The sequence below is a fragment of the Symsagittifera roscoffensis genome, chromosome 10, assembly GCF_963678635.1.
Source record: "Symsagittifera roscoffensis chromosome 10, txSymRosc1.1, whole genome shotgun sequence".
NCBI classification, from domain to species: Eukaryota; Metazoa; Xenacoelomorpha; order Acoela; family Convolutidae; genus Symsagittifera; species Symsagittifera roscoffensis.
The window spans coordinates 17,495,391-17,515,580 of record NC_087071.1 but is presented as its reverse complement, the minus strand read 5'-3'; the positions used below and the strand labels follow the sequence as shown (position 1 = coordinate 17,515,580).

The window sequence follows — 20,190 nt, the reverse complement described above, 5'->3', positions numbered from 1 at the left end:
TAGAAATTTGTTATACTTTTAAAACTATTTTGTGTTTTTTTATAACCGTATAATGACGTTGTTCAGATTGGCAACATGTTCATCCAACGCCGTTCTCTTGTCATTTCTCTCCTCTACGGATTTTTCGACTCCTCTGGATCAGTTGCCCACATTGTGAATATCCTGTTCGACTGGGGAATCTCAACCAGGGTCATATTCTACGCGTGGGCTGCCAGTTGTGGCTTTCTGTTGATTAATACCCTGAAGATACTTCCAGCTGGAAAGATATCCTGGCCACCCCCCAAGTTAGTCATGTGTATTAGGATAGTTGTTTGGTTGATTGTGAAAATTTCGAGGAATTCAGACTTTTTTTAAAAATGACTACTTCCTAAAGCTTGACTTCAATTTTGCGCTGCTGTCTATCAAAGGGCTGAACACTTTCATTACGAGGCCAAACTGTGCATTTTGTGATTTATAAGCGGATTCAGCAACAGGCAAAAATCAGATTTGTCGCAGAATCTGCAACTTTGCTATTTTTCTTTGATCTTCTCTGCTGTTTTGGATTCCACAGACAAATAGCTAAAACTTTGTGTTGCTCAAAATTGCTCCAAAAACAGGCAACTTTGTAGACTCCGCAATAAAATGTGTGTAATCCGGAACCACTTTGTTGAATCCATTAACAAATAATAATTTATGTGTTTAAAAAACTTAAGCTGTCGCGGAATCCGCAACTGTAAGTGGAATCCGCAAATTGTAAGCGGAATCCTAAAACTGTAAGCGGAATCCGCAAATTGTAAGCATAAATTTGTGGAATCTACTTATATTTGCGGATTCTACTTACATTCTACTTACATCCGCTTACATTTGCGGAATCTAAAACAACTACCTATATTCGCTCGTTGCGGAATCCGCAACAAAATCAATGTGCCGACAAAGTTTACGTTACAGCTATTTGTACGCGGAATCCACTGAAAATTTGTAAGTAGAATCCACTTACATTATGGAACACGTTTAAAGACTTGTCTCTGGAATCCAGGAACACAGAGACACAAAATTGTGCGCCTATCCAGTGCACAGTTCGGCCTCGTAATGTAGTAAACAAACATCCAAAAACATCAAGAAACGAAACTCATGTTTTTTGTCTTGCCTAATATGGGTGGAACATTATCTGTTACTGGAACAGCAACGAACTAATCAAAATTAAAGTGGAAAAAGTTCGATTATAAGGGAATTTCATTTTCAAGATCTATAAGAGTGAAGAACAATTGATTATATTTGATTAGCAATGGATTTTAAAGCTTTAATAAATCATAGAAAATTAACCCATTTTCAATTGATTTTAATCAATTATTTTTCACTTCTCTAGACTTTTACAATAAAACTCAAATTTAATCAATTTTCATCCATAGAACGTTTAAAATTTTGACCAAAAATTGTGTTGATTGGTCTGAAATGGATGTCTTAAAATAATGCCAAGGGGGTACATTTTTGGTTGGTGAGGGGTCGAGTCCCTGTTCAAGAAAACGGATGTTTTTTTTTGTTTTTAAAAATTATTTTTTGCGAAGTAATTACCCGGGTTTACCAAAAATGCTAGTCATTCAATTTTTATATATGTACAGAAATTTGCATGAAAAATCTTTGATAAGTAATTTTTCATTTAAGGAAGTTAGTTGTCATAAAAGGAAGTTAGTTGAATTTTCCCATAAACCAACAAAAATTGATTTTTTTTTAATTTTTGTTTTGAAAGTTTTTGCGAAGTGTTCGTAAGTGACAAAAACCATCGTTTACTAAAAACAAGAGTCATCAAAGACTTGATTGTCTTGCATTTACAGTGCATTGGAAACTACTTGAATTGAATAAGAGCTTTCTTCTACAAATTATATATTGATAGAATCAAACTTTTAGGTTTTTGCAAAAGTATTTAAAAATGATTATTTTTTAAATTTAAACTTATTATCAGATATTGATCAACGCTTACATAAACAAGCCAAACAAAAAAAGAACTTTAAGAGTTTTTGACAAAAATTATTCAGAGAAACGGAAAAAAAATCCAATTGTTATGCATCAGGGACTACGTTATGAACACAAACAAATAAAATTGCATGCAAAGTATTTTGTTTTGGAAAAAGTTTTTTTTGAGTACGAAATTCGATTTGCGGTTGAAAAAAAAACAAACCCATTTTTCAAAGTTACTTAAAATTTTGTTTATTGTCGCATTAAAAAAATGCTAGTCATACAATTTCCATATATGGAAATTGTATGACTACCTTTTTTTGAGAATTATTTGTCATTTTATTTAGTAAGATACCACAACTCTTATGCCAAAACACGAAAAAGTTCTTTGCGAATTCGATGACACCATTGTAGCCAAATGTATGAAACCTGTATGACTAGTATTCTTTAATAGACTTAGTTTATGGAATTGTATGATTAGCATTTTTGGTCTATGGAGGTCAACCCGGGCGATTTTAGCTAGAAACTCGAGAACTTTAATTCAATCATCATCGCAACCAAATTTCGCATGCATAACTGAAAATTTAGCTTCTTCTAAATTTGTGTCTTATTTTTCCAAGTGTATTTTTCTGAACGGTTTGTAATCACGTTTCCTTATTAGAATAGAAACACGTTTTTTGCGCCTTGCCAGTTTTATTTGATTTTTACTGAAGTTTTTTTGTATAAATATTATAAGTTTAGGGAGTTTTTGGATGTGACTGAATTGAGCCGACAGTCATCTGGGTCGAAACAGAAGAACAAATCGAAATCAGGAGGAGCCCATTCCAATAATCAGAACAGGAATACACATCATGGTAGCTCAAACAGGAATAACTTACAGGTGCCGACACTGTCCAAAGCACAGTCTTACAACTTCAGGTCAGACTTTGTCTCTTTTTCACCAAATCCTCACAACACTAGAATTGCATTAAAAGCTAAATAAGCGTTGTCATTGCGCATTCAATTTTGTACGGTAACTAATTATAGTAAACATTTAATTATTTTTCTCGTAATACAACGCATTTAGCCATAATGACACATTAAACTACAACGACAAGAAATGGTTTGAAAAATGAGAGAGGAGTGGAAAAAGCCCACGGACCAGTATTTTTAAATCAGTTAGAACAAAAACGCGTGCTCAAATAAAAACAATCTCATTATCATCAGAAGGAACTTAAATTTGGGATAATGTTTTGAAAAAAAAAATATTTTGGCTAAATTTCCTGGGACAAAATCCCTCAACGACTCTTTTCCAGTTTCCCACTCCAAGGGCGGATCAGGGGGGGGGGGGGCGAACACTCTCTTTCATCTCAGGGATTCGACCCCCTGCCTACCCAAAAGGTCCCCCTTTGTACTATTTTGAGATATCCATTTTTGGTGACGGACACTAAAAAATTTGTAAAGGTGCCTCTGTTGAGTATATATATATTTATTTTGAGAGGGCAGCGCGCGCGCCGAAAAAAACCCAATTTTTTGGTCAAAATTTTCCAAAAAGTGCCTAAAACGCCTTTTTTGGCTTTTTTTGAAAAATTTTGACTGCGGCGCGGAAATTTGGCCTAAGCAGGGTATTTTAAGTGCTTGCGGAGAGCTGGGAAAATCAATAGGGTCGACCAAAAAAAAGGTTGACAAAATTTTGAGAAACGTTTGAAAATCCGCCCCCCCCCCTCGAGAAAATCCTACATCGGCCCATGTCTCACCCCTTGTAAAATTACAAACTAAAGCTGTTCTAAAATTGTTCACACGGCATTTTGCATGAAAAAATCTTTGTAAAAATTAGTTCACCTGTTCACGTTGACGCATTTTATGCAATTTATAGCATGAAAAGTCTTAAAAAGGAGAATGAAATCCCCCTCGGACAAAATCCCCCCACTTTTGTCTCATTATTGCGGAAATCTAATTTTATACATAAATGTGGAACGATTTGGTTTTTTTCCTTTTGATTTTTTGTTGAGTTAACTTACATCTGAACATGCATCTCCTTTTTCATGTGCATCACGAGGCCAAACTGTGCACTGGATTACAGAGACAAGTTTTTAAACATGGTAAAATTCTGTCGGAACAAAAAAAAATGAAAGAACAAAAGAAGATCAAAGGAAGCGTCCATGTTGAGATTCCGCTCACATTTCCCAAAAAACACAGTTTTACCTTGTAATTTGAATTTTTTCATCAATTTTTATTTTCAGTCGACTTCTAAAGGAGTAATTTTGATTGCAAAAAAAAATCAAGCCACGTGGCACAATTGGTAAGACAAACGAATCGAAAAAAAAACCATTTGAGTTTTTTTATGGTTAACAAATAAACTGAAAAACCGAAAGACAGAAAAAAAGTGTTTTCGTTTCATGTTTGCCTACAATTTATTCCTCCACATTCTAATTTCTTGCATGTATTAAAAATTGCGTTACGCTTCCAGCATCTTAAATTCAATACTGCTCGTATTTCAAGAGCAAAACCATAACCGATCCGAGTGCACATTTAAGTCAATCAAAAAAAAATGTTCGGCAGAAAACTGATTTTAAAAAAACTCAGCTCTTTTTCTCTTATTCACCCCAAAAGTGAAATTTTGTTCACATTTCCCGATTGTTATGAATAATGACATACAGACTAATTAAAACAAAACAAACTATATTTGATTTTTATAATCAACCTTGTAAAACGAATCGTGACACCACATAATTGATGCTCGCGTGAGGTGGGGGAAGCGTAAGTAAAAAGAGCCAAAATTCGAAAAAAAAAATTTCATGCGTTTTTTCTCATATTATCTCCACTCAAACGCAAATTTTAACAACAAGGGCGCCCCGTATCCTGAGAGGAGGACCAAAAAATTGCCTCAATTCACATTGGAATGCAATAATCCGCCTTTGACAAAAATAGTGAGTTAAAACTTCGAAAGTATATTGAATAAAAAGCCGGCCTCAGTATACCTATTGAAGGCTTGAACAATGATTTTGGTCCCTTCAGCGTGATTTCGAATCCAGATTTGACTTTTTGAACAATGTACAGAGCGGTCTGTTGAACAACTTATTTCCAAAACTAACAACACATAAAGACCCAGTAAATCGTTTAGCTCAACAAGTGCGATATCGGTTTGCGCCGTGGTAAATTAATCCCCCATTAGCAGTTAAACTATTGCTTTTTGACGCAAAAATTTATTCAGTTTGCTTAACACGTCCATTTTACAACTAATGACTTGCTCATAACACTTAAAATTAGAAAAAAAAACGAAATCAAAGTTGTATTGTGTAACAAAAGGGAGGGGCTAGAAAGCGCTTCACAACAACTACGATTGTTATAAGAAAAAAAAAATTAGTAATTTCTATCCATAAAAAATGCGAACTCCTGCGATCACAACGACAATGCAAAGCCAGCATATGACATCAAAGGGCGAATTTCCAAGTCTTCGCCACACAAAAACTGTCACAGAAACGTATACCATCAATGAACAGATCAATGCAAACGCAGCGACCTACATGGACTCTTGTAAAAACCGGATTATAATGCTCCTAAAAGATGTCTGTAGTGCCTCAACTCAAAAGAAGAATCCGAAGAGTCTGACACAAAAACTGAAGTCAGCCACCAATTCCAACAGGATTCGATTGGTAGCTGCTTGTTAAATACATGCAAAACGTGGACGAAATTTTTTTTGTTAAAATACTTGACATTTCTGGACGCGGTAGGCAATACTTGGTGTTCGGACACTAAACTCACAAGTCCTTTTTTTCTTTTCTCTCAAGCCGTTTGTAGGAAGATGGTCAACTTTGCTTTCGCCGTCCAGTGTCGAGAGGACAAGGAATTCAGTATAGCTGTACGCTTTAAAGCTGATATCGCTGTTGCCCAACCCGTAGAATCTTGGTACAATCAATTTCTCAAAAGTTGCCAAACTTTTGACGGCATCTTATGCTAATTTGAGTATACCTGGTAGGCACAAAAAACACCAAACTTGTTGGTAAAACTTAATTTTGCCCCTTTTTCGTGTAGAAACATAGTGCAAGCAAATCTTCGAAAAAGCCAAGTTGCCGACATCAATAATTTTTTGAGGACATTTTCTAGGCAGAAAAAACGCGAAACCTGACCAAACGACAATCGGGATTCGATACTAACATGTGGAAAACGTTTACTTCAGGGCCATCTATCAATTTGTTTTCTGTTTATTGTTTTTCATCATTTTTTTTTAAATTTAAAGTCGCTTTATTGTTCAATTGTCCATGAGGGATTTTACACAAATACCGTGGGAATTCGTACAAAGGAGTTTAGTCATATGGAGGATTTAGTCCGGGAGGATTTTATCTGTTGATTTTGTCCTGGTGGATTTCATCCTGAGGCGTTTATTTCGCCAGCGTACTTTGGCACCTGTGATGTAAACATGGCTTTTCTGCGGTTGTTTTTGGCAAGAGATTGATAATTGCAATACTGGATTAAATATTAAATACTGGAAAAACTTAAACAAAGCCTAATGGACGATACTTCTCTCTGGTTAGTTTAAACCGTTCCATATAGTTTTACTAGCGAAAAGGGAAAGGATTATTGCAAATCGAAATAACTGACACTTTTTCGGAATAACATTTTCAAGAAAAATAGTTAAGTTTCTCTGGGTCGAGCAAAGTGATAATCCGAGCGCTGCCAAAAAAAAGCAAAAAAAGAAAAAGCTTTCAGGCAACAAGCTTCTTGCTTTGATCTAAGATAGGATTACTCAAATAAGTGTAAAGAACGCGCCAAAATGCAAGTTGCCTGACTTAAAAAACGCCAAAAAATTCCAAAACCTTCATCCAAATCGCATCTAATATCCTTATTTTGCAACAGGTTGAAATCATCTATAAAGCATTTTGCTGGTAACATGATGGTAGCATTTTTTTAGCATGATGCTGGTAACAGAAGACCCCAGATTCAAATCATACGCAGACGATGTCAACGCCAATGGTACTATTGCAATACAGACTGACAATTTCGGAAGGGCATCTGCCAGTAATGTTAATCTTCAACTGGCACTGAGGGAAAATAGACCCGCTGGCTTATCAAATGGATCCATTAATGCAAATCTTAACGCAGGTCGTTTCTCTTAGACAGGAAATAACACTTTTTTAAGTTACAATGATTCAATTTTTTTCAATTTTTTTCTTCAATTAAAACTTTTTTTGCGTCCTTGTTTCAATTTTTTTGCCGGGAATTATTGAAATTTTACTTTTGAAATCAGGTTATTGCAAATCACATAATTTTTAAAATTTTAAGTTTTATTTTAATTTAATAGTTTTATTAAGTTTTATTTTAAAATTTCTAATCGTCACTGACATTTTGTTTACAAGTGTTTTGCACGGAGTTTTCATCAGGCACATCCTTTTATGACTTTCATTTTCCTGCAGCTGATTCCTTTCTATTAAATTTCTTCGTTTTTGTTGCGAAAGTGACGGAATATTTATGCTCAAGTGGTTTTTTCTCCAGACCAATTTTTACTACTTAGCTAGCAATTTTTGCCGGTATTTTCTAGCATTCAAAAATTTTTGTTGTCCTGAGCTCAGCTTAGAAAGATAATTAGCCTGTGATTAGTTTTTTTTTCAGACAAATTTTGACTTTTTAACTAGTAATTTCTGACGAAAGGGTTTTTTATATATCAGTCGAAAACTTTTTTTTGTCCTGCGCTGAAATAAAAAAAGTGCTATATGTGATTTATCTTTGTAAATTATGAGGGTTCAAAGATTGTCAATTAGGTCAATTTGGGAATAAAAAATGCGCGATTTTTTTCGGGTTATTCAAGTGTAAGTGACAATTTAACCCTCTTGAAAATTGCTCTAAACTGAATTGAGGTATGCTATTTGTTCTGCTTAATACTTTATTATATGCTAGAGGCATCATACTGTAATTTATATAGCTAGTGAGGTGATGATTTCGGCAAAATAGAAATAAAATCCTGACGTGAGCAATCTGGTTTTTCTATATGCTCAATTTGATTAAAATTATTGATATGAAGCCCTTTCTGCAGATGTTTTTTCTCAGAGCTTCATCTACGAACTATTTTCTTTGTTTTTTCATTACAAGAACCCTTTCGAACCGTTCGAACAAAAAACATTCCCACTAACTATTTTTGACAACTGTTATTTTTTATGACTGTGTTCAATTTTGTTACACACGGCTAGAAATTTAAAATAGCTATAGCCCCGGTCTAAAATTTGGAAAAGTAGCATATTGAACAGGATAAAAATTTTCAAAGTCCTAAAAAATTTGGCACACATAACAAGACTGCTCGTATCAGGGAGGAGCCTTGATTGATCCGACTGCCCTCTAAGCTCTAATGATTCATGTTCCCTTTAAAAATTTGATGAATTTTGTTTGAAATCATTCGCTCACAGTATAATTTAGACTAAGTACTAGGCCTAATTTCAACTTTAAGCAATTACAAAGACGGACAAAATCCCAGCTCACTCTTAAGTAGAACGAAAAAAATATTTAACTCATTAATAGTCCCAAACTGAGTAAATTGGTAAATCCTTAAACTCCCACAATTTTTCGCAAAAGATCTTCCTAAATTTGAGCTCAGGAAAACAAAATTTCTTGATTAAAACAAGCCATGCCATCAGAAATTGAGGAAATCACACGAGAGTTTTTGAAAATTACAAAACTTGTTTTTTATAAAACTGGCTGAATAATTGTTTTTTTTGTCATTGTGAAAATAACAATTCTGAAAAGATAAATGATAAATTTTGCACAGCCCTTGGATCAATTTGCTTGCAATTTTTTTTTGGTAGAATGCATTTTAAGCCAATTTATTTACTTACTGTGACATTAGGAAAAAGAAATTTCGCAAGAATTGTTTTATTCCTTAATTTGCAAATCTCCAATGGTTTAAAAACGAACCCGAAGACAAAACTTCAGCTCTACTTCAAAATTCAGAACAAAAATTTGGAATATAAGCTGAAGCCGAAATAAGGTATTCTGCAATAACAGGGATGGCCTTGATGTAGGGCTGCTCGTATCAAGGTGAATCTTTCATCTCTGAATTTAATTCTCACATATTACGTTAATTAGATGTTATGAAATGTTTTGCGTCTGGTAGCATGCAAATAAGAGCAAGTTGCTTGCCTCAGTTCAAATTGTGATGATTTGATTTAACGCCTATGCATTGATAAGGAAAAAGTACCTAACGCGTTGATTATCCTAGTCTGAGTTATACTAATCAAAGTAATCTCAAGTTCATCTATTTATAGTTGTGTATAAAATGATCGCAGAAAAAAAAACTTACCGCAAGCACTAACTTTATGTTAATTTTTTTTGGAATTCAAAACAAAAATCTAGGTTTAATTGAGCAGAATTTTGTATTTGATGGACTTATTTCTGAAATAGAGGGACATTACAGATAAACAACCTAACTTTGTTCTTTTCGGTTTAATTTTCTAGCGAAAATGGGGTAATGGAATTAAGTTATTTTAAAATGGACTATTTTTATAGCGAAAAAAAGGGGAAAAAATGATTTGTTTTTCCTGTGATTGTTCCTTCTACTGACCATTTGAGCAGAGCTTTCAACTGATACTTTTGATCCACCTACTTTAAACACAAAAAATCAATTATGCTGAGATTCTGAGTCATGTAAAAAACACCTACGTGAAAAAAAAATCTGTAATATAAAAAAGACCCACCGTTATTTTTAACTCTTTGAGAGTGATCAGGACAAAATTGAGTAGTTCAGACAAAGTGGGTCTCGAAAAACTTTAAAATTGCTCAAACTTTGAGGTTAGAATGCTTACCGCGTTATTTGCCTCAGACGTGCCTAATTTAAGTGCAAATAAGTGAGTGTTTGTTACCTCTGTTGTCAACATGTTTTTTTTCTGTCGAAAACGTATCCAATTTATTATTTAAAAAGTTTATCAAAAATTACCGTAGCCTTAAGTTCATTTCGGCTTCTCAAAATCTTTTTCTTGAATAGATTTGTAGGTGTGTTTTTGTTTCAAATAGTGTTAAACTCTAACAACAGTTTACTTATTTTGATCTAAATGTTTTAAACAAATGTTTTGATGAGTTGAGAAAAAAAACCCGTTTTACGGTTATTTGCGTTTGTCTCTAAAATTTTTTGAATAAAATTGAAGATTATTCCAAGAAAAACTTCAGCATAACGTTTTAATCCCCATGTTTATGCGTGTTGTTTGTGTACAGAACCCTGTCCCCGTCTATCGAGTATTTTCTGCAGCAGCACTTTCATCTTCCAAGTGGTGTGGTTCCTGTCTCTCTCCTTCATCTGCAACTTCTACATTGGCACATACTACTTCTGGGTCAAACACCTCACAGCACAGAACCAACACTACTCCTTATACTATGATGGTGAGAGTTTTATCCTTGATGTATAATGTTTTATCCTTGACATGGCAAAATAATGTTCTTGTTAATTGTAATTCGGAAAATGTACATTCTTGTTATTATTTGAAAATAGGGGTTGTGATGGATTGAAATGAAATCTCCCAAAGTATTTACAAATTAATAGAGTCTTTAATTCCATCAAAATAGGTATCGACAAGATAAACTGATAATTGAAGCTTTTCTGACATATTTTTAAAAATTACAGTATTAATGGGTCTTTTGATTTTCATAACAAAATAAACTGAGACTTTCTTTCGGATATAATTCAGTTGTGTTTAAATAATGATATGTCAGAGACCACTTATTTTGGTTCATTAGTCGTCATTGGAATCAAAGCAGCGTGAGATCTTTGATCTCAGTTTTGACAGCTATTGTGGTAGGCTCAAAAATGAATCCACTCTGATCACTAATAATATACTTGTATAGTATGAATTTCTTCCAACCACAAGAGGAAGCGCCATTTCCAAACACATCCGGGAAATATCCATGAACAACATTTTTAGCCACGTTTGTGTTCAGAATAGTGATTCTGTATTCGAGCTTAAGTTTCCAGGGTTCTTCATTTGGTATAATAGGGAGTACCTTCAGATATGCGCTAAGCCATTCTTTGTCATCATATTTCCTTATGTCGATGTTAATGCGGAATTGGAAATCTCGAACATGATAATCCAAAGAATATTCTTCTTTCAAATTTGCGAATTGCAAGGGTACATTTTTAAATGCTAATATAAACTCGAAAGACTTCCGCTCAAAATTATCAACCCAGTGTTGTCGAACATCTGTGAGTTTTGAATTTAGAAAAGCCAATAACTCTGGACTTTGGCTTACAGTGTTTCCGGCGGCAATTTGTCTGACAGTTGTTTTATACTTAGCTCGTTTTTCTACTTCTTCTTGTCTTAATTGCAACTGCTTAATTTCATTCGAAATTTGATACAGTTGCAAATCTAGACCTTCTAATTCGGGAAGAATCTTTTCTGCTTGCTCTTTTAAAACCGCTTTATAGCTATTCAAATAATGGCTGGAATGATACGCATCAACACAGGGGACACATAAAGCTACGCTGCAATCTCTACACCACATTTTAAATTCTAATTCAGCATGAGTGCACGGTTGTCCTCTTTCAACGACCTTGTTGTCAAGAGAGAAGGCTTCGATTGCTTCCCGAATTCCATAAAGTGGGTTTAAATCACTTACTTTCACTTGGAAAACTTTGCTGCACACTGCGCATTTCGAGGCGGGGTCACTTTCGAGTTTGATGTAGTCCAGACATTTTCTAGGAGGTCCACAATATGAGTGACCACAAGGTAGCGTCCGAGGATCGACAAGAGTTTCCGTACAAATTGGGCATTTGAGGAACTCGGAAATGCTAGCTGTTGTCATAGTTTGCACAATCAGAAGCCAACAAGTTTCTTTCTGTTTTCAGCAGTCTTCTTTTACAAAAATGAGTATTTCAGAAAATCAGAAACCAACAAAATCAGAAACCAACAAAACTAAGAAAGCTATGTAGTGAGCAGTTGAAGAGAGGTAATAAACAACGTGTAATAAACAACTGAATAAAACCATGTTATTAACAATTTATAAATATTAAATTTACTCAAGCTAGTTCTTTCATTCTGGCGACATTTCATCATTCCAAGATAGCGTTTAAATCATATTTGATCTTCTTTTCTCATTACTCAGCTTAACCATGGACTACAACCATAAAAAAAACGAAAGCATAGTGTTTGTCACCTTAGTAAGATCCATTTGATGTTTTAATTTTTGAAGCACTTCCAGTCGCAATAAAAACTTTGCTTTGAAAAAAAAACGCAAGAAAAAAGGTTTAATTAACAACCCACTTTTGCAGAAAGATAGAAGGGAGACACAATATACTACGTGCAAAAACCACAGAGTCTTAATCGTTGAATTATTTCTATAAAGGGGTGGCAGTGCATACCGGCAAGACCATTCTACAAAAAATTTCCCTATCTTAGAACTTCTTTATAAGCATTACGAGGCCAAACAGTGCACTGGATAGGCGCACAATTTGGGGTCTGTATGTTAGTTAACAATATACAACTTTTTACACTCATTAGTAGATGTAAGTGGATTCCATTTTAAAAATTTGATGGGATTGCGCTCACCAAAATCTGGAATGTAAAATTTAACGGCACGTGAGTTTTGTCGCGGATTTCGCAACGAGTAAATCTGGCTATCTGATCCAAATTCCATAATTGCAAGCAGATACAGCAACTTAATGTGGTTTCCGCCTATATTTTGCGGATTTCCTAGACAATTTGCGGATTTTGCTTACAAATTGCAGATTCCGCTCACAGTTTGCGGATACCACTTACAGCTGCGGATTCCACTGCAGCATAACTTCACTATGCATAAGTATTATTGTTTGTTTGTGGTTTCAACCAATTATGGAAATGGACGTATAAAAATTTACATAGTGCTTATAATGAATGCAATTTGAACAAAAAAATTCGAAACACAAATTTTTTTTTGAAAAAATCTCCTAATTATACGTAATTAGCGGTACGAAATTACTTTGGAGACAAAAAAAAATTAACTTTAATGAATCTTGTAATCTAGCTGCGGTCGTAATGTAATGTATGTGGGTTTGAGGCAGGGGCACATTTTCAAAAAAAAACTTTTTTTTAGGTCGACCAATTTGATTTTTTGAGCTCTACCAAAGCACTAAAAATTCCCTGTTTTGGCAAAACTTTCTGCGCCACAGGCAAAATGTTGAAAAACCAGGCCAAAAAAGGCGTTTTTAGGCACTTCTTGGAAAATGTTGACCAAAAGTTGCGTTTTTTTTTTGGCGCGCGCTCCCCCCTCAAAATTACCCCGCGCTTCCCCTGCGAAGGCGCCTCTAGAAAAGTTTTAGGGTCTGTCACCAAAAATTGATTTTCAAAATAGTACAAAGGGGGGACCCTTTGTGGCTCTTTTTCCTTCCGCCCCCCCCCCCCACCTGCAAGTTTTCATATTTGAAGTTACTGTTCACATTGCATGAAATTTGACATGCAGACTGATTAGGCCACGACAAACATATTTGGTCTTCATAATTAACCTTGTAAAACCACTCGTTAGACCAAAAAATTAATGTTTGAGTGAGGTGGGGGGAAAACGAAAAAGAGCCCCTTTGGGGTGTCGGCAGGGGGTGAAATCCCTGAGAGAGAGGGGGCGTCCACCCCTCCCCCTAAATCCGCCCCTGGTTTGAGGCATATATTGAGATGAAACTGCTAGTTATCAGCAAAAACACTAACCCTAGTAACTTTGCAGCAACCTCATGTAGCGAAACGAGTTGTGTGACCTAAGAATTTCGTTATTGTACGTACTCTACAACAGCATAGAACTTTTAAATTGTTTGAAAAATAATATAAAACCAACATGCTGAAAAGTTTGAGTAAGTTTTGTAGGTAAAAATTTTTGTCCTACAACGTTCTAATAAGAAATAATCCTTATTTTCTTACATTCTTAGAGCCTAAGTTTTTCAGAAGTTGTAAGACTCTTATAAGAAAAAATCTAAAATAGCGACTTTTAATCATCCGGGCTACTAGGTACCAGGGGGGGATAAAATAGAAATCAGATGTAAGATAATAAAAAAAGTCGGATATAATTCAGCCTTTGGAATCGTAAAATCTTTTTTGACTTTGATTCTTAGTTTTTGTGCTGCCGGATCTTTTGAGCTTTCCCCCCATGGTACCTAATAACAAAACGGCATCCGTATAATGAATAAATTCAACGGTTAGAAATAAACAAATTTTGTACCTAGTAATAATTTTGGCTCTTTTCCAGTTCCCCCCTTTCAAATTCAATTTTGAAAAGTCTATTTAACGTTGTCAAAATGCAATGAAATTTGGCGTGGTGAACAAATCGACAACTGTGAACAGATTTGATCTTCATACTTTACAGCGTAACATCACGCAGTTAGCCGTAATAACACGTAAAACAAACATAAAACTCGGTATTTTGAAAGGGGGGGACTGGAAAAGAGCTATAATTTCCCCCATTTTGCAAAAGGGGGAATAGTAGAAGAGATTAGGGCTGCCCTAAGTAACAGTCCATCTGGACTTTTCACTGACTTTCATATTTTAGCTTATGTTTCATATGTGATTTAGAACACGTGGAGAAATACACATCTGCGTTCCAGTATGCCCTGCTCACTGGTTTTCTCTGGTGTCCTATAGCTGGACTAGTCATGGACAGACACAGAAAAGACGACAGTTAGTATATGGCTCTACAAACCACTAACCATCCTGTTTGAAATGATGGCCTAATTGTCAAGTCGCGACGCGACTCATGGATTAGCCTGTCTTACTAAGTTTAGATCCACCGTCCTAAATTTTATACGAACAAGTTGCACCAAGTAAGTTTCAAAAGCTTTATCAACAGGGTTCGGTGGTTATTACAGGCGTATGCTTAAAAATGTTCACTTACGTATCAAGCAATCTTAAAATCAGCTCTCGACATCCAAACCGGCTGAAATATAACAGCTGATAAAAATGTTTCCAAAAGATTTCAATACATGAATGACAGTGTCTTCAAACAAATTTAATTTAGAAAAACTATTTAGTTTTCTATCGCAATTAGTGTTTCACGTTTTCAAATGAAAATTAGGATTATTCGAACCCATTCAAAACATTGACCTCAAAAAGTTTTTTTTTCAGAAATGTTCACTCGCGAGGAGGAAATGGAGTACGTGGTGTTCCCTCTTTTCTTGACCTCTATCCTGGCCCTCGTATTCCAGGGTTCCCTGCTGTTGGGGGGATTGTGGATGCCCGTACTGTATGTATCTACCGTGCTCATGGCTACTATGCGAGGCTTCCTCTACACTTTAGGGGGCGCGTATTTCCTTCTAGTGTTAGTTTAATAATAATTTTTTTTCAGGGAGCATTTTGAATTAAGTAATTTGAGGAGAGATAATAAGGCCATCAGACAGATCTTCTATTTCTTAAGATTTCACCTCTTTCATGAGCTAAAAAGTTTTCTCAATTCTTCCATGGATGAAGTTTTACGTGGACGCAATTTATTTGGACAGTTTTGAATAATACGGGTCAAAAATCGGAGTACATTGTACTGTTTTAGAAATCAAGATATTCAAACATAAGTGAACCATTAAAGAATACAAATTTGAGATCCGCGCAAGCATTTCAGATGAAAATTGAATTTAACTCAAATAATTTAATTAGAACTAAATCCGAAAAAATTTCACCGGTTCTCGTTTTAGCAAGGCTACGAGTCTTTTTTTGGTTCTGCAAAAACCCTAGAATGGCCATATTTGAAAAACTGTTACGCATTGCATGCTGTTTTTGTAAGAAAAATGGCAGCAAGATTGCGAATTTGGAATGTGCTTTTTTGTCAAAATTAGTAAGAGTTGGTGCCAAAGACATTTTAGTTTTGAGATCGGGTGTGTCAGAAACGGCTGTCGTTAAAGAGTACCCTAAAATGGGCCCTTTTGCAAAATTTTGGAGTCCTAAATTAGGGAGCCTCCTTACGCACGCCACTGTCGCAAGTTACAAGTGCTATTCTAACGAGCTGGGGCGGATTTAGGGGGGGGGGGGGTTGGGCGGAAGCCTCCACCCTCAGGGATTCGACCCTCTGCCGACCCGAAGGGTCCCCCCTTTGGTACTTTTAAGAAATTCATTTTTTAACCGACCGACCCTAAAGTTTTTCTAAGCGCGCCTTTGGCGCCAATATATACTAATTTTGAAGGGGAGCGCGCGCCAAAAAAAACGATTTTTTGTCAACATTTTTAAAAATTGCCAATAAATGGCTTTTTTGAGCTGTTTTTCAAAATTTTGCCTGCGGCGAATAAAAATTGAGCAAAACATAGTCTTTTTAATGTTTGAGGAGAGCTCGGAAAGTCAATTTGGTCGACCTAAAAAAAAGGTCGTCAAAATTTTTGAAACATTTTTGAAAATCCGCCCCCCCTCGAGAAAATCCTAGATCCGCCCCTGCTAGCAAGTATAAAAAAATTGAATAATACGATTACTATTTACCAGTTATAATTACTAAATATTGGCTGTGTTTTCATTCACAAAATAATCAATGAATTTTTTAGATTTCCCACTAAGTTCTTTGGCAAATTGGTGGGCGCGGAAGTGCTGATATCTTCATTCACTGTGTTTGGCCAGTACTTCTTGCAGAATTTCGTCAGAGACAAACTGGCTGGCGATCCATTTTTGGTGAGAAAAGTCGCCGTCTAGCTTATCTAAATATCTTTTTTGTTTAGAATCAAATCTCAATTAAAATTTCATATTTTACATTTTTTAGTTTTTAGTTTTTAACTCCATACTTATGGGCAATGCACCAACTGAATCATGGGAAAATTGAATGGGAAAGTTTGACCCCATTTTGTTTGTAATTAAAACTGATTAAGCACGCTAAAAAATGTAAGTAGAATCTATTTATTAGTTATCATCCCGATTTTTGAAGAAAGCGAATATTTATACTTGGGATGAAATTTTTATTTGGCTAATTTTTGACTTTTTGAAGCAATTTTGAGGGAAAAGTTTTGAATCTGAAAAACATTGTTATTCGAAGCCCAACTTGGAAAAGACATTTTCAGAATAATAATTTTAATTTACCATCTACATTACAACAGTAATGAATACTATTATAAGGCATGGAGGGTGACCCAAAGAGAATTTCATCTCATCGAGTGGGACACCTCGAGAACTTAAAGAGCAGAGACATAAAGTCTCCAGAGTGGGCATCAATTAAAGAGCAGTTTGTGTAAGAATTAATTATCAAAAATATAATTATGGAAAAAAGATTCCTTAAAACGGTTCAGTTCTGATTTATTTAATTCGAAAAAATCTTTTGGAAGTAAATTATTCTGAAAAACAAAATTATATGCTATTGCTAGCTTACGTTTAAGAGAGAATTTCATGGCGTTTGATTTTAAATGCTATATTTGTAATTTGTTTTTTAGTCTTGCTACGGGTGTGAGGAAGCCTTTCTAGGCTCGATAAACTCAAAAAACTATTCTTATCGGGGCATCTTAAAATTTCAAATAATTCTTTGAAGAGAGACTTCAGAAACATATTAAAGACTGAATAAATTTTGTTTTCACTCATATATTGCGTTATTGGTTCAAATTTGCGTTTGAAGAATATAGCCCGCGTGATGCGTTTTTGTAGTTTTAAAATTGAATCGAGATGAGTTTTATATGTCTTGTCATAAATAAGAGTACCATATTGAATTACGGATTGAGCATATGCTCTGTAGAACAACAGAAGACTTGCTTTCGGAAAAACTTCACGACATTTGTAAACTATTCCACAGAAAGTTGATAACTTTTTAACAATGCCACATATATGTTGCTTAAAACTCAGTTTATTGTCAATTTTTAATCCCAAATATTTAACAGGCAATTGGTAGTTCGATTGAAAATTATCTCCAAATACATTGATCATTTCAACATTTTTACCGAAACTCATAAAAACGCTCTTTTTACAGTTGATTGTCAGGCCATTACAATCAACCCATTTTTCAATATTTTTCATTTCGTTTTCAAATTTATTTGTCCTTATTGTACTTGAATAACATAAAGTTGTATCATCTGCATATAAAACTGGTTTAATTGTATTACAAACAATCGGAAGATCATTAATAAAGATTAGAAACAACAGAGGTCCTAAAACAGAACCCTGCGGAACGCCACATGTTAAATACTTTTAAAATCTATTCGAGATTCTTTTTGGTCAAAAGCATTATATTGTTTGCGATCAGTTAAATAACTCCGGATAAGTTTGTTCCGTTTACCCCTTATTCCATACTTATCTAACTTAAGAATAAGTAGCTCATGGTTTATTTTATCAAAAGCTTTTTGAAAATCGATGAAAAATGTTTCACCGTAACAGCGTTTATCAATAACTTCTCGAATGAACTCGGTAAATTCTAATAAAGCATCAGCGCAACTTTTTTTAGGTTGAAATCCGTATTTCTCTGGTGTGAGAATTCGATATTTTCTTAGAAACTTATACATTTTGCCAAAAATGATCTTTTCAAAAACCTTGCTTATCGAATTGAGTAAACTTATTGGTCTATAGCTTTCTGGTAGTTGACAATTACCATCTTTATAAAACGGAAGCACCTTTGCAATTTTTAGTGCATTCGGGAACGTTCCTTGCTTTATACATTGATTAAATAACTTTGACAAAGGTTCGCTAATAACCGTCGACGAGAGTTTTAAAATTTGATTACTTATACCATCCGGACCTGAAGACCCCTTATTTTTAATAAGAATAATTGTATCAAAAACTTCTTTTGTTGTTATTTTCTGAAAATATTGAATTAGTTACAGATTTAACATGCCTTAAGGCAATTTTATGATTGACTTTTTTACCACTTAATTTATTACCAATTTGTGCGAAAAACTGATTGAAGACATCAGCTTCAACTTCTATTTTGGCAGATGTTTTGCTTTGTATGAAATCGTTATGTGCCTGAAAAATACTTTTATTGTTTTTCGATTTTTCGATTTTTTGTTGGAAAAATTTTAGTTTCGAATTTCTTATTAGCGATGTGGTTAAATTTCGGGACAATTTATATTTCTCTAAATTTGTCGGAGTTGGATCAATTATCCATTTTTTGTAGAACATGTTTCTCTTTTGCATTTGCTTTTTAATATCCTGAGTAATCCAAGTTGGTTTTGCTTTATTATTCACCTGAGATAATGGGCAAAATTTATCTAAAATACGTGTTAAGCTGTTTACAATGTAAGTTATCTGCTCATCAGCGTTTAGTGAACTTTGCATTTTATTGAGTTTTTCATGTAGTAAGAAAAGGAAATCCATCAGGTTTTTGTCAATTTTCAATGGATTTATGTTTCGGAAAAGGCTCTGTGTTTTATTGTCATTTTTACTTTTAAAGTCATCAATTTCAAGTAAAATTGAGTAATGGTCACTGATTACAGTTTTTAAAGTATTTATTTTGTTCAAACAAGAATTGGTAAAAATATAGTCAATACAAGACTGACTTGAAGATGTAACACGTGTGGGTTCAAAGTTGCGTTGGAGAAACCCATGTGAGTTCATTAATGTCAAAAAATTCTCACTAGTGATTGAAACATCAAGTGAATCTATGTTAAAATCACCACATTTTATTGTTTGGTTTTTCCAAGTAGCCACCGTATCCAGGAAAGATTCTTGCTTTTCATAAAAGTCGTTTAGTGCAGAAGATGGTTTTCTATACAAAACAATAAAATTTTTCGAATGTTTCTCATTTTTAACAGATATAGCTAGAAACTCAAGATCTGATTCCAATGGCAATTTTGACACCTTTAAATCCGATCTAACGAAAAATGCACAACCACCTCCGCGAGTACCTTTTCTGTTAGTAGTTATTATAGGTTGGTAGCCTTCAACTGAATAAATTGATAAGGGATCATTGTCCGTTAGCCATGTCTCGCAAAGGGCTATTATTGGTGGCTTAACCTCAAAGTCGTCAATAAGAATTTTTAACTCATCATGATGACATCGCAAAGATCTAATTATCAAGAAAAAAAGAAAACTGCTATTTAATACGCCCACTTGTCTCCCATCTAGGAGTTCTCGATAATATAATTTACTCATTTATCAACAAAAATAAGAAACAGAAAAAATTAGGCGCTGACTTGCAAGCCACGCTCAAACATTCTTGTATGCTTCATCAATCCCAACCCCATAGAGCATGCAAGAATGTATGAATAACTATGAACCTTCCTCGTAGGGATTTACAACATATTCTGAAAGAGTTTTTCTGTTTTTGCATAATTGCTCCAATAATTTTTCTCCTTCTTTTTTTGGGGAGTCACGTAATCGCTTCAGAATAGATTTAATATTCTCCGCCCATTGAATTTTATTTGCTCTGATTGGTGTCGTATTTCTTTCATAATCAGATACACTATAA

General features: G+C 34.6%; 2 protein-coding genes across 3 annotated transcripts in view; one reads left to right on the top strand and one right to left on the bottom strand.

Annotated features, from left to right (window-relative positions):
• The window catches only part of LOC134855200 (equilibrative nucleobase transporter 1-like), a 42,366-nt gene that overhangs the window by 9,705 nt on the left and 12,471 nt on the right, over positions 1-20,190 (top strand). For both annotated transcript variants that reach the window (XM_063871644.1, XM_063871646.1), the window contains 7 exons: positions 67-284; positions 2,674-2,850; positions 6,824-7,014; positions 10,108-10,272; positions 14,415-14,519; positions 14,964-15,156; positions 16,358-16,481. In XM_063871644.1, coding sequence (XP_063727714.1) covers positions 67-284; positions 2,674-2,850; positions 6,824-7,014; positions 10,108-10,272; positions 14,415-14,519; positions 14,964-15,156; positions 16,358-16,481 — 1,173 coding nt within the window. The remainder of the gene's footprint in view (positions 1-66; positions 285-2,673; positions 2,851-6,823; positions 7,015-10,107; positions 10,273-14,414; positions 14,520-14,963; positions 15,157-16,357; positions 16,482-20,190) is intronic.
• Positions 10,574-11,831, bottom strand: LOC134855563 (E3 ubiquitin-protein ligase TRIM32-like). Its single transcript, XM_063872104.1, has one exon. It carries the CDS (start codon positions 11,686-11,688, stop codon positions 10,639-10,641), a length of 1,050 nt encoding a protein of 349 aa, XP_063728174.1. The 5' UTR covers positions 11,689-11,831; the 3' UTR covers positions 10,574-10,638.

Excerpts from the sequence above, each read along its gene's own strand:
- LOC134855563 (XM_063872104.1), bottom strand. The coding sequence starts at position 11,688 with ATGACAACAGCTAGCATTTCCGAGTTCCTCAAATGCCCAATTTGTACG.